The following is a 17,049-nucleotide window of genomic DNA, read 5'->3' on the forward strand; positions in this document are numbered from 1 at the left end:
GATTATAAAATATCTAAGAATATAAGTATATAGTCAAATCGTTTATTATATATTATTTTCTATTTATTATTATATAATAAATAAAAATATATTATATTGAAAAATATCTTCAAAGATGGAAAAATGAGATGGAAATGAAGTCAAAATTGATCAGGTTTATACATGTTTTGCAAAAGAAAATATAACTAGAAAACTATGCAAATACTTTTATCCATCCACACACAAGTTTACAAGCCTCCCAAGCGAGGCGAGACTCTTCCCCAAATAGACCTTTGGTCTTAAGGCCTTGTTGTGATAAAGCCAACGCCAGTTTGTTTACTGCAATGGTGGCGGTAATGCTCTCCCCTCGCGCTGTTTGTATGGGCCGCAACCTTCGAGTCGCAACCTTTCAGAATCGAGTCACGAGTCACAGAAATTAGAGCGTCAGCTCTCAGTAAAGGGAGTTTGGCTGCTGCTCAGTCAGCTTCAACTGGTGCCAGTTCACTCATCAGCGTTTGAAGCAGCTTCAGCTCATGGAAATATGAACTTAACGTCCAGCCAAGCGTCTGGGAAGGTTGTAAAAATGTTGGAGATGAAATACATATCCTGTTTGGGCTTCCAAGAAAGCATAAACCATTTCATCTGAGAATGTCTCTGTCCGCAAAAATGATCCCGATAGTTGTGATGAGAAACGCACACACACACACACACACACACACACACACACACACACACACACACACACACACACACACACACACACACACACACACACACACGCTGTGTGAGTAATTCGACAGTATCAAGAAAAAAAATATATATATCTACTGTCTCACAGCAACTGATCCACATGTGCTCATGTGCGAGAGATATGAAGTCGTGCAGAGGCTACAGGGCTCGGTGGTTGCAGAGCGGACATGAAATGCGTGCTGCTGGTCCAACATGCACTTTACATGCGGATTGAAAGCACATCATACAAGGAACTCATTTCGGTTCATCAACGGAGGGCAGACTGACAGGTGCGTCTGGAAAGATGACATGAGCTCGAATACAATCCAAGTACCTGTGGGCCTGGAAGGTTGCTGTAAAGCTTCATAGCTTCTTGCGCTAAATGCAACTCTGACCTTTTGGCACTGGGAGAGAATAAAATTATAATAAAATTAAGAATCCCGGAGAAGCAGATGAAGATTTATTAGCCAATAAACAATGTTGAAATTAGAATTTAGATGCAATTTTAAGCAAACTACCTTCAAAAATGTCACTTTCGCATTGATTCAATGACCGCATCGGGGATTGATCGAGCTCGAATCTATTGCCCACACGACGGCTCTGATGCGTATTGATGAACCGGGGGAACTGTCCAAGGTGCTGAAGCGGCAGACGCATTTCTAACAGCAACCTTTCCTCTCGTCGCCCTTGTAGAAAAATGGATTCACGATGCCGATTGTGTCTTTTTAAAGGCGAGGATCAGGATGTCTACGCATAACTCTGTCTTTGCTCAGGCAACAAGCAGATGTGAAGAAAGGCCTAAATCAACCACAGTCATATTTCCAGAGATATTGAGTTCCATCCCATTGTTCAGCCCATTATGCCCAAACCCTAATAGCTATGCAACTGTTATACCCCTTAGACTGCAGCAACCGTTAATCCCCAAAATATAATCTCAAGGTGAGACTCTGGAGCCTCGTCCACTGAGTGATCCACACAATCATTTCAACATATTTTCTTCCTGCAGCTGACTTGAGTTTTGAGATATGGTTTTGAGACTTTTTCATGTATCATACCGCATTTTATGGTGTTATTTAGTTCCGGGTTCCGGTTTATGTGGCACATGGGGGTCTTTGTATGGTGGATATGCTGCTGGGACCAGTGGGATCGTTAATTATTTGACAACTCTTGCCTTTCGCAAATTTCCTCTCGGATTTCTGTTGACTCTGCAGAAAACATCACCTGGTGTCTCCGACGTGACGACGTCAGATCAGAGCTGGAAAGCAACATCAGAACCCACTTAATGGGTCGAGTCGTCGTATTAAAGCCCTCGGTAGCTCGCCTCCTTTTGGCATTTATCACAGCTGCTGGACACAGCTAGCTGCTGGGGCTGGAGAGGATTAAAACAACGAGGTAAAACACTCAGCAAAGCTGGAGGAGAAACTGTGTCCTTTGATCCACTGTTGAGATGAAAACGATTGATCGGCGCCTCCCATTTCAGCAGCAGTTTACTCATAAAATGTTATTGTGATCGTAAAAATGACAGCCAGAAGTCCATTACGCTGTTTCGGTGGACTTCCCATCTACGGAGCAAAGGTCACCTTCCAGGTCTCCAATTTTACAATCCAAGAGAAGATGCATTGGTAGGAAGGTCAGAGGTCAAACCGGGATAACGCTCCTGTGTGTGTGTCTCAACCTTTTTTCCTCAGTCAGAATATATCTCAGACGATGAGGTGGCTTTGAAAAACGAGAGGCAGATTAAATCACTCACAACCGGGGGAGGACATCAAAGCCCTCAAAAAGGTTTCACGGCACGGTTGTTCACTACAGGACAACAAACATGAATGAAAAGTGCGTAGTCACATGGTTAAATTAGGCGAATGCAGGCGACTGATCGGTGACGTCACAGATCAGAGGGAACCTGAGTCCTCGGAGATCACATCCACACAACACAGTTAAATTCAATTCATTATCACAAGCCCCACATGTGTGATTGGTGATGACAGTAATCTTTTCCTTACCCTCCTCCCCGAGGCCACAAATCATTGCAAACATCTTCTTTTTTTTTTTTTTTGAATCCCTCCATGAGATTCTGCGACGCTTCGGGGGGAGACAGTAAATAATTTGGCCAGTGAGTGCAGTAATAATCCTTTGTGTTCCCAGAGGGACCTGAAGAACTAACAGGAACCAGTAATCTGGCTCACTCCGATCAGCGATGCAGTCGTGCGGCGATTGACCTTTGACCTTTCATCTGTAGCTCCGCCAGACCTGATCCCGACAGAGCGCGTGCCTCCTGGCACACATTTCAGACTCGGGGCCAGTCGATTGTGGACGATTTGTGCGTTTTTTTAGACTCGAGGCAACCAATGCAAACGATACATTAATCTCCTTCAACGTGGCTGCAAATGGGGCTCATTCATATTAATAATTCATTTCATTTTGAAAGATGGTGTCTTGTTGACACTGTCTGTAATGAATGGGATTCGATGTCATCGCCAAACGTTCCTCGCCGGCCGCCGTTACAGGAGGAACCTCAAAGCTTTTCATTCTTAGGCTCCACATTCTAATTCCTCAGTGCTAATGCTAAGCTAACGCCGACTGCTGTGTGTGTTCAGCTACAGCACCTCGTCTTTTCTCCAGTGGGATCACAGCTCTCGTGCAACACCTGCTCGCAGTTAAGACTTGTCTGGAGTCGGGACACAGCTCATGTCGCGTGTCTGGAACGGCATCCTGGGAAATGTAGGCGCAAATCTACGGAAAGGCGCGGAGCGATCCGGAAGGCCGGCCCGCGATGTGGGCTCCGGAGGTGACGCCGCCCAGAACACACCCTTCACAAGAGGGTCTGGTTCATATTTTTCTGTCCATCTTCTGCATTTTTACCTTCTCCGTCCCCCACGCCGCCGCAGTGCTGGTCCCGCCTCCAGGACAACCTCCCCCCCCCCAGTAAGTCTTCATCGTCAACTGCAGGGCGAGGTAGTGCTACTTAGGGAAGAGAAGCTCTTTGAGAGAGAGAGAGAGAGAGAGAGAGAGACGGAGAGACACAACCAGAGACAATGGAGACGGCGAGAGACGGGAAGTGAAGACGGGGCAAAGACAGAGGTGAAGGTTGGAAACGGGAGAGAGGACAGAAAAAAGAAAAGGAGAGCGGCTACTCTTGGACCAAAGGGGAAGAGAAGCTAAACACGCAAGGAAAAGAGGGGTGAGGAAGAGTGTGGGGGGACGGGAGGGGACGGGGGGGGCGGGGGGACAAAAGAGAGAGCAGCACTTTGCAGAAAGGACAGAAAGCGACGGACCGACAGCGAGACGGACTGACGGACACCCTGAACCCCAGGTAAGGCCCGCTCGTGTCCTCGTCCCGCGTCCTCGTCTCGCCTCTTCGTCTCGTGTCCTCTCTTGTCCTCGGGTCATGTCCTCCTCCTCCTCCTCCTCCTCCTCGTCCCGGGCTTCAACCACTCGCAGCCCGTGTGGGAAACAACTCTTCAGTTTTATGATCGGCGTCTTGTCTTTTTCTCGGATGTCAGAGAAAAGAGGGACAAATGAGAAATGAGTAAAAGCTGTCGGGGCTCCGTCTAAAGGCAACGAGATCAATAAATAATCAATAATACGGATTTTCTCCATCCAGAGGAACAAGTTTCAGATTTAAAAAGACTTTTAAGCTTTAATTCTGTACTTCATATGAAACAAGTGTCATCAACTGATTACATTCACTCATAAACTCATTTATTTTCAATTCAGTCCTTAACATTGTAACAAAAAAGTACGTTTAATTCATGTTTGTTCAGGAGCTGCAACGTTTAACAGAAAATCTGCATGAGTCAATAGAAAGTTGTGGAAATAGTAAAAGAAAAGTTCTTCCTCATCTCATGTGTTTCAGATCCAATAAAAGTGTTTCTGTATTAATCGCTTTTTCAAAAATTGGTGCTCTTGAAGACCTGAATTATCAAAGTTAAAAAAGTGAAAATAAAAATGTAAGGGTGGAAATAAATAATAAATGTGCATTGACACAATGACGCTATGATTCCTGTTAGCTGCATTTAAAAGAACAATACATTACAGAAGCCTCAGTAATCCATCTGAAAGCTTTAGTAAGATCTCACTTTAATTAGGTAATAAATAATATTTACGTTTTTAGTGTTTTATGTATAAAAAAACCTTTTATAGTCGTAGTCTGTAATTAAAGAAGAATATTTGAACACTAATATGTTGATGTAAAACATGAAATTCTGATTCATAAGAATGATCCTCATTTGAATCAATAATGATAAATAAATATCATAGTGATATATTTCAGAAAATGGCTTATTTTAAGATGCCCTTTAAGACCCTTGAACCTGACCCCTGATCCTGACCCTTGAACCTGACCCCTGATCCTGACCCCTGATCCTGACCCTTGAACCTGACACTTGAACCTGACACTTGAACCTGACCCCTGATCCTGACCCTTGAACCTGACCCCTGATCCTGACCCCTGATCCTGACCCTTGAACCTGACACTCGAACCTGACCCCTGATCCTGACCCCTGATCCTGACCCTTGAACCTGACACTTGAACCTGACCCCTGATCCTGACCCCTGATCCTGACCCTTGAACCTGACACTTGAACATGACCCCTGATCCTGACCCCTGATCCTGACCCTTGAACCTGACCCCTGATCCTCACCCTTGAACCTGACCCCTGATCCTGACCCCTGATCCTGACCCTTGAACCTGACCCCTGATCCTCACCCTTGAACCTGACCCCTGATCCTGATCCTGACCCTTGAACCTGACCCCTGATCCTGACCCTTGAACCTGACCCGGATCCTGACCCCTGGCCCATGACGCCCTGCCGACGCGCTATTCGGGCCCCTAACGACGTAACAATAAAAGCAGCATCAGAGATTAGCTGGCTGCGATCCAGGTGAGGTGCAGTTTGGATTTTCCTCCAAAAAGGAGCTCAGGAGATAATCTGCCAGTGACCCCTCAACAACCGACTCCAGATGTGAGGCTCAAACACACACACACACACACACACACACACACACACACACACACACACACACACACACAGTGGTCATCTGGTCGTGTGAGATAATAATTTTGGTGGAGGAGGCTGATCTCACCTTGGAGCTCCGTAGCAGAGAAGCTGCCTCCTCATCGCGGGGACAGACACATGAAATACACGGTTACTGTTTTATTATGATTATTATTTCTAGTCCGTGTGTGTGTGTCTGTATCTGTGTGTGTTTTATTCTTCTCTTTTTCTATTATCTTCTTCTGGATAAGAAATGATTTAAAGTGAGTCTTTTATACGTAAGGAACCGCTGTGGCGTTGGTGAATGCATTCAGCAGGCTTTTTGTAATAATTTGGAATTAATGCTATTTAGTGTTCATTGAATACAAGACTCTGCTCCCCGACTGCGTGTGTGTGTGTGTGTGTGTGCGTCTTGTATCCACTTCTTATTCTTCTTTTGAAGGTTGTTAAAAGTTATTAAATATCTTAAACACAAGCGTTTGTTATTGTTACAGCAATATTTTCGGAATAATTTTGTGCACATGTCGAAAGCTGATACGGAATCTTTAATCCGCCCCGTTGCATGGTGTGTGTGTGCACGGTGTGTGTGTGTGCACGGTGTGTGTGTGTGTGTTTGTGCACGGTGTGTTTGTGCATGGTGTGTGTGTGCACGGTGTGTGTGTGTGCATGGTGTGTTTGTGCACGGTGTGTGTGTGTGTGCACGGTATGTGTTTGTGCATGGTGTGTGTGTGCACGGTGTGTGTGTGTGTGTGTGCACGGTGTGTGTGTGCACGGTGTGTGTGTGTGCACGGTGTGTGTTTGTGCACGGTGTGTGTTTGTGCATGGTGTGTTTGTGCACGGTGTGTGTGTGCACGGTGTGTGTGTGTGTGCACGGTATGTGTTTGTGCATGGTGTGTGTGTGCACGGTGTGTGTGTGTGTGTGCACGGTGTGTGTGTGCACGGTGTGTGTGTGTGCACGGTGTGTGTGTGCATCCTGGCGTGTCGTCTTATTCGCGCGGCTGCATTTATTAATCTTTAGATAAATAATAATTGATAAAAAGCATCTGAGCGGATGCTTAAAGGGAAGCTGCTACTTCTCCCCGATAAAACAAACAAATGGCTCATTATTCCCGTTATACTCAGTTTGTGGCAGGAAAACACAACGTTGAATGCAAGACTTTTGTTCAATTAGTGGAAGTTGGAAAGTGAGGAACATCTTCTCAACGTAATGCTGTTTTAAATTGTCCAAAAAAGTCGCTGATTAAGATCTTCGGTGCCACTTGTTTTTCATTCCAAAATAGACATATTCTTTCAGTCTTTTGCATCCGTGGGGATCACGGGAGGAAAGGCCTTTTTCCCACGAATCCGATCACCATAATTCACGTCTCTCCGTAGAGGCCCTGGCAGATGAAAGGCGGGGGGGGGGGGGGGGGGGGGGGTGCCAGATGTCTGATGAGAATCTTTAGGTAGAAACGCAATGATTTATCCTCCGAACTTTAAGGACGGAAGGATCCCTCATGGAGGAAAAAATCTGGGAAAAGAGAGAAGGAAGATTTTGTATTAATATATTGATTTATATATATTTACAAGGAAGGATTCATAGATTATTAAAACCAATCTGTCTTGCATTAAAACTTACATTATCATGACAAATAATTCAGATTACACGGTTTATAGTGGCAGATATTCATTAAACACAGCGTGCTACTAATGAAAATTGAATATAAATAAAAGCTCTTGAATTAAAAACCAAACATGTCTTTGATAATAAAGTGTATGTTAAATTCTAAATGGCCCACGTTTACAACGCAAGAATAAAAGTACTGAATACAAAACTCATTCTTTTCCGTCTGAGGAGCCGTTTTCTTCTACAGCATCCGTAGACTTTTATTTACTCTTTTGCGTCTTCGGCCTTTGAGCTTCCGCCCAAAATAAATAAATAAATAAATACATATATATATGTATATATATATACATATATATGTATTTACTTTGAGCATATTTGAGATCAGTTGTTTTGGTTTTCGGGCGTCTTTTGATTTTTTGGGTTTTTTTTCCTTCATTTACTGTCATCACAATGTCTTCATGTATGTTTATATAACTGAAGATAAATATAACCAGGAAGTGTGGGGGACACATTCCAAGTCAACGTGGCTTGTTTTCAAGACTGATTTCGTTTTGGAGCTTTGATCTTCAGATTTACAACAAGTTGTGTTTGTCAGCTGCTCGTTTCCGTTGTTAAAATTAGAACAGCTGAGCAAATGGGTGAAATATTGGTGACTGTTTTTTCTGCTGTTTCAGATCTTGGAAACCATCAAAAAATAAAAGGCAATAATATCCTACGCAGGCCTGTGTGTGGAAGTGGAGCCAGAGGAGCAGATCCCTCTGTGTTTATTTGTACCGTGGTTTCCTAGAATCGTGTCTCCAGAAGAGTGTGTGTGTGTGTGTGTGTGTGAGTACAGAGGAGAGTTCTTAGATTGGCACTAAATATAAATCAGATGTTTTGTCAAATTCTATCCAGAAAAAAAAAGCAGTTGGAGCGTCTTTGATGTAAATGACTCGTGTATCCACCTCCTGATCAATGAATTGTTTGAGTGTTACAGATCAAACGCTTCATCCACGTGACTCCTGCCGCTCGGGAGGCTTCTCCTCTCTCTGGAATGGGGGGGTTCGGGGGGTTGGGGCGGGGGGCTCGCGTGGTGTCGTGTGCGGGGCCCTGAGGCCATTCGTGGTTTCTTCTATCCGCTCTATGAATGAAAATGGCTGCGACTTGGCGTTTGCCCACTTCCTCCCCTTTAATCTAATCAAAGAGCCTCTGATCCAATCAGCGCGCCCCGTTGAGCACAGCTGGACTTTACAGCGACGGCACATTCCCCTCCGCTCGCGGGACGCCACGTGTAGCTCGGAACACGACTTTGGGGAATAATTAGAATAGCAAATATTCCCCAAAGCATTTTGTTTTGTGGGTCTGGTGTTTGAATACGTAGCGCGAGCAGAGCTCTCATTAGCAGACTCAGGCTCACACACTAGTGCTGTGGAGCTCACACTGACAATCTGTTTCCTGTTTGTGTGCGTTAACAGAAAACACGATGCTCTCAGTGTGTGGAGAGATATTGAGGAGCAATGTCTGAAGTAGCATTTGAAGATACATTTATGGCCATTTTTGATTTTTTACGGTCATACTCTGCACTTTTTCTTGATCAATCGCATCTTAATTGATTGATTAGTCTTTCATAACATTATCTGCAAATCAATCAAATTTATTGCTATTGGTTTAAATTATTATGTAATAAAACAAATGATTCATTTGAATACATCTTTAATTTTCAAGATTGAAATATAAAAAAAAAAAAATTCTAAAAGGTAAATAGACGAACAAAAAAATATCCGACTTGATTGTGATCATCTCATGAAAATCGGAATCAAACTGTCGCCAACAACGTGTGTCCGATGCCCATGATGAACGGATGAATGTGATGCACGCTGTGTGTGAGGCGCCGTGGGAGGAGCTGTCCTTTTCAGCACCTCACGTCCGTCGCGTTTGACTGATGACGGAACATTTTTAATTTTCCTCAGATTTCCTCCACTGGCGGAGGAAGCAACGGGAGCCGTTTTTCTGTCTCGGTGACGACTTTCACGCATTTCTGGAGCATCGGTTGTTTGGTTCGAATCCTCTGGAGGACTTTACGTCACCTTTAAAGTTCTACAAAGGCTGTGGAGTACAGACGTTTTTTCAAAGTTTCTCATCTCGGCTTCACATTTTATTGAATGTTCAGATGTGGTAACTCTCCGCTCCTCCAGGGGCATTGGGCCTTAATAAAAGCCCCCCAACAAGCTGAGGACAGGGCCGCACTATATAAATACAGCTATGCTCAAGTACGCAATGCTGTTTGGTCAGATGTTATTTGCTTTATGTAAACCAAACTATTAACTGTTCCTTTGGTAGAATATTTAGCAGCGATCTACAATAACGATGAATGTGCCTGTTCTTTACAAACTACCAGGCTCAGCAAAATAAACATCAAAAGCTATTTGATTACTCGTCAAATTGACGAGATGATAACATAAAGCATGCTGTCGAGCCTTTCAAACATAATGATAATGATAATAATCGTAGCGAGCACTGGGGGCCCCTCTAATTACCGTAAGCTGTTGTAGCTCCTCGTAGCTCGCGTTCACATCGTGCTGCACATCTGAGGAATTGTGACAAAGAAATACAGACGGCATCCTGGAAGCCCCGCCCCTCATCCGCAGCGTGTGTGTCCACAAATAAATAATATTTCTTAATTTGCCACAAATTTGATCAGCTTCCCGAAGGAAGCCGTTCTGTCAGCCTGCAGCAGGTCCTCCTTGCTACTTGAATACAGTCGTTTGAAGGCTGTTGAAATCTCAAAGTCGTAATTGCCGTGAGCTTTTTTACTGAGTTCTGCTGTTATTTGGGGTACATTTCACATTTGGCCCCTCACATCTGCATGTGCTTTTGTCAACTTCCCCTGTCATCATGCCGCATTTGAAATGGACCAACGCACTAACGCGTGGCTTCCAAATCCTCCGAAAAAACAGCCATCCGGGAACTGGAACCAGACGCCGCACCGAGGTGCTCGGAGGTGCTGTTTAACATGTGCAAAGTGTTCCTGCGGCATCTGTGCTCCCCCCCCCCACTAAAGGCTCACAGACCTCCTTTTCTAACACGCCGCACTAAGAGCCCAGCCGTGTGTAGAGAGGCTCGTTTGACTTCGTGCTCCTCAGGGGACAACGAGACGCGACGTCCAAACAGATCGCAGCGCTGCCGTGGGCCGAGAAGTGAATCGAACGCGTCGCCCCTCAACGTTCCGGGTCGGGGCCCCGTCCTCCTCCAGCCCATCCCTCCCCAGCGGCTACTGGTGCCAAAAAAAAAGAAAGCCGCATTTACCAGCGTTCTGGTGCGAGCTTTGTCCTCGTCTCACCTCGCCATGTTTGCTTTTCTTTGTGCGTCCGACATTTTTGTGGCTTTGCGTTCGGGTCGTGGAGGTCGACGCCTAGAACGGAGCAGGGCAACTTGTAGTGCGGATTGAGAGGGTTTTAAAGGAACATCTTCCTCATTCATCATCAGAGATGTTTGTAGCATGATCTGATAAAAAAATAAAAAACAGATTTACCAGAATTATGTTTAAATTAGTGAACCAATTTTATGAAGAAGTATGATGGAATCTTACTTTCGATAGTTGCAGTGAAAAAATAAAGGAGCCAATTTGTGAGAAAACTAGAATGACATTCTGACCTTTTTCCTAAGGTCCCTTTCCTGAGGGATCATCTGAGGACACAACATCCCCGTGTAGTGTTGTTTGTAGTTGTTTTCACAAAGCACACTCAAGAATATACAAATTTATGGCAAACTGGAGGATTTTGATTAGAGAGCTAATAAGAAACCTGTATTAGTGCAGTTCGAATGAGCACAGTCTCATTTTTAGCAAAACAGTAATTCAAACAATTTGCCCTGAAATGACTTATAACCCCTTTCAGGGGAGGTGTTCATATTATTTGATCCTCCTGTTATTTAAGACTAACGAAAAACAACGATTGCAGCCAACAGGCCAGGGACCAAAATGCATTAAATACATTGTCAACAACAACCGGCTGTGAGGAAAAGAGTAAACAAGAGACGAGATTTAACAACTGAACTCTGAATGAAGTTAAGCACTTACAGAAAATCACAATAAATGTCAAGAGGAAAATTGCTGGTGTTTAACAGGGCGAAAACAAACAGAGAGGAGAGCATCGGGTCACATTTTATAATCGCTGCGTACACACAAAACGTGTGCAAAACGCCGTGATCTATAAAAACACACTTGACAGGAAGATGTGTCTGGAACCTCTGACCCTCACGCGTGAACATTAAGGACATTTGTGTTGCGTAGACACAGCGCAGATACAAACTAGTGTATAAACTAAATGTTGGATCATTACACAATTTTTTGCGTGAGTTAGAAAAGTCTGGAAATAATGACAGTGACTTCTACAGGGTGACACCATATCTTCATCATCGGTCATAATGACGATGCTACGAGGAAACACGAGTAATTAAATAACTGAGCACATTTACAGGTTGGTATTGGATTGGTAAAAAGGAAATTGCTCCTTGGAAGGAGTTTAAGAAATCAGAATATTTTTTGCCTCAATCAGATCCCTTGCGTGTGCAAACATTTAGTGTAGATCCTACACACCTTTTCATAAACGAGGGCCCTGTTTCCAGCTCAAACTCACGGAGAATAAATAATGAAGGATGTTCTTTGCATGTCGATACCTTTCATTCGCGTCCATGCAACAGGTGCCGATTTTCAACAGCTTGGGATAATTTGTACAAAGTGGGGGGGGGGCGTTGGCCACCAGGGGTTTGCGCCCCCCCCACAACCCCCCTGTGTGGCCTGAAAGGGATACATTTATACCCAACATGACCGCATTGTTAGAGCAGAACCGACCCCCGCGGTGTCAGATTGGCAGCGGGGGACGCGTTCCCGCTTCAACAAACACCACCTGGCTTTCATCAAGTGGGTTTCTGCAGTTGCCAAAACACGTTGGTGCAATTCGACAATGAGCAGAGGTCAGAAACCTGCGTCAGAAAGTCCAAACCAACGACGTGACTCACAGTTTTCCCGATTATCTCCCTGGAATAAACGCAACAAACGGCTTCGGCTCCGCACGTTATCAGAAGGCTAATGAGGCATTTTCAAAAACAAGTGAGATATTTCTGAACAAAAGCTCTTTTTATTTTACTTAACCAAACCTTATATTCAGATAGTGATACAAACTGACTCTTCAGTATAATTTGAGTTGAGAACACAATGCAGTTGTACGGTGACCATCGAAAAAATGAGCCTTTGCAGCACTACCAACCAATATAAAAAAAACCTCAATCCTTTTAAACAACAGATCAAATTAAACACATACAATAAATAAATGAATGAATGAAAGGAAAAATATGACAAATGTCCTGGCAGTGAAGTCCTGATCTGACCTTTTTTCATAAGCATGCAAGCTAACTAGTAGCACGAAGGCTAACTAGTAGCACGAAGGCTAACGCAGTAGCGCGTGTCAAAAGGATAACACGATGTGACAAACAAGAATTAATTCAATAAAGCACGATTTTGCTTGTGTTTACATGATTGTGTTATGTCATTGTTGCTTTGTTGGTGAATTACTTTTGAAACAGCTACGCGAGCTTCTGCGGCTTAATGGCGTGTCACGTCCTCAAGCTTTTACCTGCCCCAAACAGCACTTGCTGCTAAGAATCCGTTGTTGTTTCTTTTGGTCCAGAGCACGATGCACGCCTTGACGCTGCTCGGCTGCGTTGCGCTGGTCACGGCCGACTACCTGCTCGCCTCAGCCATCATGATCCCGGATGAGAATCTCTCCACCAATCGCGTCGTTATAACTAACGCTCTGTCTCAAAGCCTCCACAGAGGCCCGCCCCCTGTTGTGATTGTAGGTAAGTGGGCAATTGAAGAATTTTCACTCAATTTGTTGAATCACCTTCCAGATTGAATGATTGAGACACAAAGGTTTCGAGGCTGTGTGTCAAGCTGGTTTTTGTCGGTTTAAATAAGCAGTTGTTCTTTGAATAACTTGAACTTTGAATAACTAAACTTTCTCCAACAATAAATAACGCAACTAGAGAAACACATTTGTAAAACTCACATACAGAGAACTCACAGATGAATGGGTTACGTCGTGCATTTTTTAAATTCAATGAGTGAAAGATTTCCATCATTTTTTTTCACCCATATGCTGATGACTCAATTGTTTCTGCTGCAAAAACTTCTAGAAGTATTATTTTCTTCACATGTTTTCCTACAGAACTGCCAAAGTCAGTGAGGAAGAAAAATAAGAAACAAAAAAAGGTAATGTGTGTGATGACAACTTCTATTGAACTTCTTTTGAACTGTTTTCCTGGTGTAACAAAATAATCTCAAACTGTGACGTGCACCTGGCTTTTGTTCAACTGCATCTCATGGTCCTCATCATGACTGAATAAAAAGCTATTTAGTGGACATTTAAGCAAAGACCATCATGTAATCATACATTCTCCATCGTCCCACGGCTTGGTTAATATTATTATTATTATTATCTTTGCCTGCGGTTCCAACAGAACGACCACATCCATTGTCCTGCGCTCTCTTTCAGAACTCATTCGGTGTGAAGAAGCGGCCTCCTCCTCACGCTGACTGCATTCCTTTGATGGGAAGCTGTAAATCGCAGAACAACGTGTGCTGTGATTTCTGCGCTTTCTGCCAATGTCGACTCTTCAGAACTGTCTGTTTCTGTCGAATGGGGAACCCTCGCTGTTGAGCGGCGAGCTGCGGCGGGACCCGCGGCGGGACCCGGCTTTCAGCTTCCGCAGTGAACTCGCGCTTCACCGCGTTCGAGGGGGCCTCGCTTCTGGCCCGTGTTTGTAACTTGGACATCCTATGCATGAAAGCACTTTATTACCGAGGACCGTTCCACAGCGAGCTTCAGGGCGTGGGACTGCTGCTTATGCGACTGCAATGACACTCACACTGAGCTTTTAGCACAACTTTATTCAATATTTGCTCTAACATTTTTATGTATTGCTTCATTTTGACATAGAAATACACAAATACACAATAACACATATTATAAAAAGCCTTCAAGAATAAAGTTGGTGTACTTTGTATTTAAACAACAGTGGGTTTTTTTATTAGAGCAGAGGGATTATTAATATCTCTGGGTCTCAAGGGCATTGATTCCTGATGAAAGCTTCTTCAAAAAAAAGAATAAGGAGGAGGAAGTAATTACTTTCAATTGCCAATAAATGCATCATTATTTGTGCAAGGGGGGGGGGGGGGGTTGTGTCCCCTCAATATATAACAGAATATATAAAATATATGTTCTCCTTTGATTCCTTTGGATGTGAATTCAAATGGCCCTCGAAACTATGTTCTAGATGTGTGAATTTTCATATATAAATATAGAATTGTAGTCAATGCACTTAACTAAAAAGAATTATAGGGTAGGGTATTCATTTGGACTCCCCCCCCCCCCCCCAATGTCTAAAGCATGGTTACGCCCCTCGGTAATCCAGGTAACGAATGGAATAACCAAGTGATGTAGTGTGTTTGAATAAATAAATAAAAAAAATTTGGGGACAAAAAAGGAGCTCTGTGGCTAAGAGGAAGAAGATATTCAAATAATACCACCTTGCCTGAGAGAAAAGATCCGACTTCCGTACTGTCAGTTCCATGGAAGAACAAGAAGGATTGGCTGAATGATAATAAAGAGACACAGCCCGGGGTGAAGACAGTTTGAGGTTTTCTTCTTTAATCAGTGCCTTCAATTCTCATCTCATCTTCCTTTGGTTTTGAATCAGTGTCCGTTTGTGAACACAACAGACAAACACATTTTCTCTGGCTGTGAATTCCAGTAATTACTACATTACGATAAACACATGCATCACATTCTTTTCAGAGATTAATATTGAGGGATGATGAAAAGTACAAAAAAAGGTTTTGAAAAACAAGTTAAAATATTTTTGGTCAAAAAAAATTATGGGAAAAAAAAAGAATTAAGTGAAAACATGTTTTGAGAAAAAAGTCCAAACATGTTGGGCAGAAAAAAACAACTTGGCAAAAAAGTGAAAAATTTTAGGTCGAAAAATGTTTCGGAGGAAAAGTCAAAATATGTTGTGTTGAAAAAAAAGGTCCACATGTTTTCCCAATCCAGCAAATACTGACGTTGTGAGCATATTGCCAATGGTGAGGCGAGCATATTCATGATGGTCAGATGACTTTTGGTGGAAATGACACCCTATGGATGCCACACAGGATCGTCAAGGAGCTGGTGAAGACGTACAGTAGGTGCCTCCATTTGAAGAATCTGTTTTCTGTTGACTCCTATTAGTGGTAAATACCCACCACAACTGTGGCTCTCACTAATCGGCATGTTGTGGGGGTTAGAGGCCCTCAGGGATCAGTAATGAGTCCACCCTGCATGGTGAGACACTAAAAATGGGACATTTATGCTTTCTAGGCAGTTTATTGTATACTTCAGAGGCTAAATGGATCAGTTTGCAAAAATGCACATCTGGTTAACTTACCCAACTCAGATAAAGAGCAGCACAGAGACAGTTTTTTAAGGGAACCATCGGAGAAGTCTAAAAAAGGGTTAATTTGTGGTATGTGCCCCTCTATTTGTGCAGCTGCTATTTTAGTGCGTCTACACGTTATTTTGGGTATCTGGCATGTCTACCGACCCCAAAACTCTGAAACAAAACAACTCCTGTTTTGTCATGGTTCATGTACGTCAGAAATGTCTCACCTGAGTGACTGCGAATTTGTTCGTTCACTTCGTTTTTGCAAACCTGTTCGGCTGCACTGATCTGCACTTACTGTCCCAGCCTCAAAAGACACAAGAGCGAAATGGAAATGACATTTTTTAAGGTAATGTTGCGGAATGTTGCGCAAACAGGCACTCAAAACAGGTCACTGTGTGGAGCGCTGTGATCCTTGTGGTATTTTGACCAAAGTATGTTACAGACAAGACCCCAAGGAAACATATCAACTTGTGGAAAAAATGCGCACACGATGGGTCCTTTAAAGATTAATACAAAGTTTTCAAATCTCACACCAGATTATTATCCCCCATGGAGTCATATTAAAACTACCTTCACTCAATTCTGAACATCTGTTCCTCCAGAGCAGTAATAAAAGCAGCCTCTCGACAGGAGGAGTAAAAAGGAAGGTCTTGGAGGTCTAAGGCCTGAAGTAAAATGGAGAATTCCAGAGGGAGTTTGGGAATCCATGTCACGAGCCAGCGGTGGCGATGCCTTCAAGTGAACGTCGGGGAGTTGTGTTTTGACTTGTTCAAAGGGCGAGTTAGTCAAGTGACAAAGAGTCAAAAAGTCTGGTTTGCAGAGAGTCAAAAGCTTTACATCTCTTCCCAGGTTTCACTCAAAGGTTGCAAAAGAAATAATGCACAGGCTGGTTATGGCACGTTGTAAACTGAATTGACCTCCGCCTTCTTAATCTCAGTGGTTGCTGCAAGTAAGGCACACCATCTATCAATCCATATATTGTATACCTGAAGCTGTGGCACTTTGCATCTATGTGGCATTTTTTGTAATAATGGACAAATATTGTCTGTATTTTTGCCCATTGTTGAGGTTGGTGCTCAATGTGTTTGAAGAGTGTGGCAGAAAAACGATACGTAAAAAATAACAGGGTGTTGTGAGTCTGATGTCTTGATTTTTTTGTCATCTCTATCGTAATAGAGTGTAGACTCTGTCCGTATCGAACCCACATGGTAACAATTACGCTGATGAGTTTCATCCCCGGATGGGAGAACTGGACCAGATGCGTCGCCCATCAGAATCCTC

The 17,049-nt window shown here is 43.5% G+C and overlaps 1 protein-coding gene across 1 annotated transcript; it reads left to right on the forward strand.

Annotated features, from left to right (window-relative positions):
- The first annotated feature begins 3,899 nt into the window (after positions 1–3,899).
- asip1 (agouti signaling protein 1) lies at positions 3,900–16,254 on the forward strand. Its single transcript, XM_037491080.2, has 4 exons — positions 3,900–4,018; positions 12,975–13,146; positions 13,515–13,558; positions 13,842–16,254. Exons 2-4 carry the CDS (start codon positions 12,981–12,983, stop codon positions 14,004–14,006), a joined length of 375 nt encoding a protein of 124 aa, XP_037346977.2. The 5' UTR covers positions 3,900–4,018; positions 12,975–12,980; the 3' UTR covers positions 14,007–16,254.
- The last annotated feature ends 795 nt before the right edge of the window (positions 16,255–17,049 follow it).

The sequence above is a fragment of the Pungitius pungitius genome, chromosome 8, assembly GCF_949316345.1.
Source record: "Pungitius pungitius chromosome 8, fPunPun2.1, whole genome shotgun sequence".
Taxonomy (NCBI): Eukaryota; Metazoa; Chordata; class Actinopteri; order Perciformes; family Gasterosteidae; genus Pungitius; species Pungitius pungitius.

Coding starts and splice junctions, on each gene's coding strand:
- asip1 (XM_037491080.2), top strand. CDS start 12,981: ATGCACGCCTTGACGCTGCTCGGCTGCGTTGCGCTGGTCACGGCCGAC. Junction 13,147..13,514: donor GCCCCCTGTTGTGATTGTAG/GTAAGTGGGCAA, acceptor GTTTTCCTACAG/AACTGCCAAAGTCAGTGAGG. Junction 13,559..13,841: donor AAAATAAGAAACAAAAAAAG/GTAATGTGTGTG, acceptor GCTCTCTTTCAG/AACTCATTCGGTGTGAAGAA.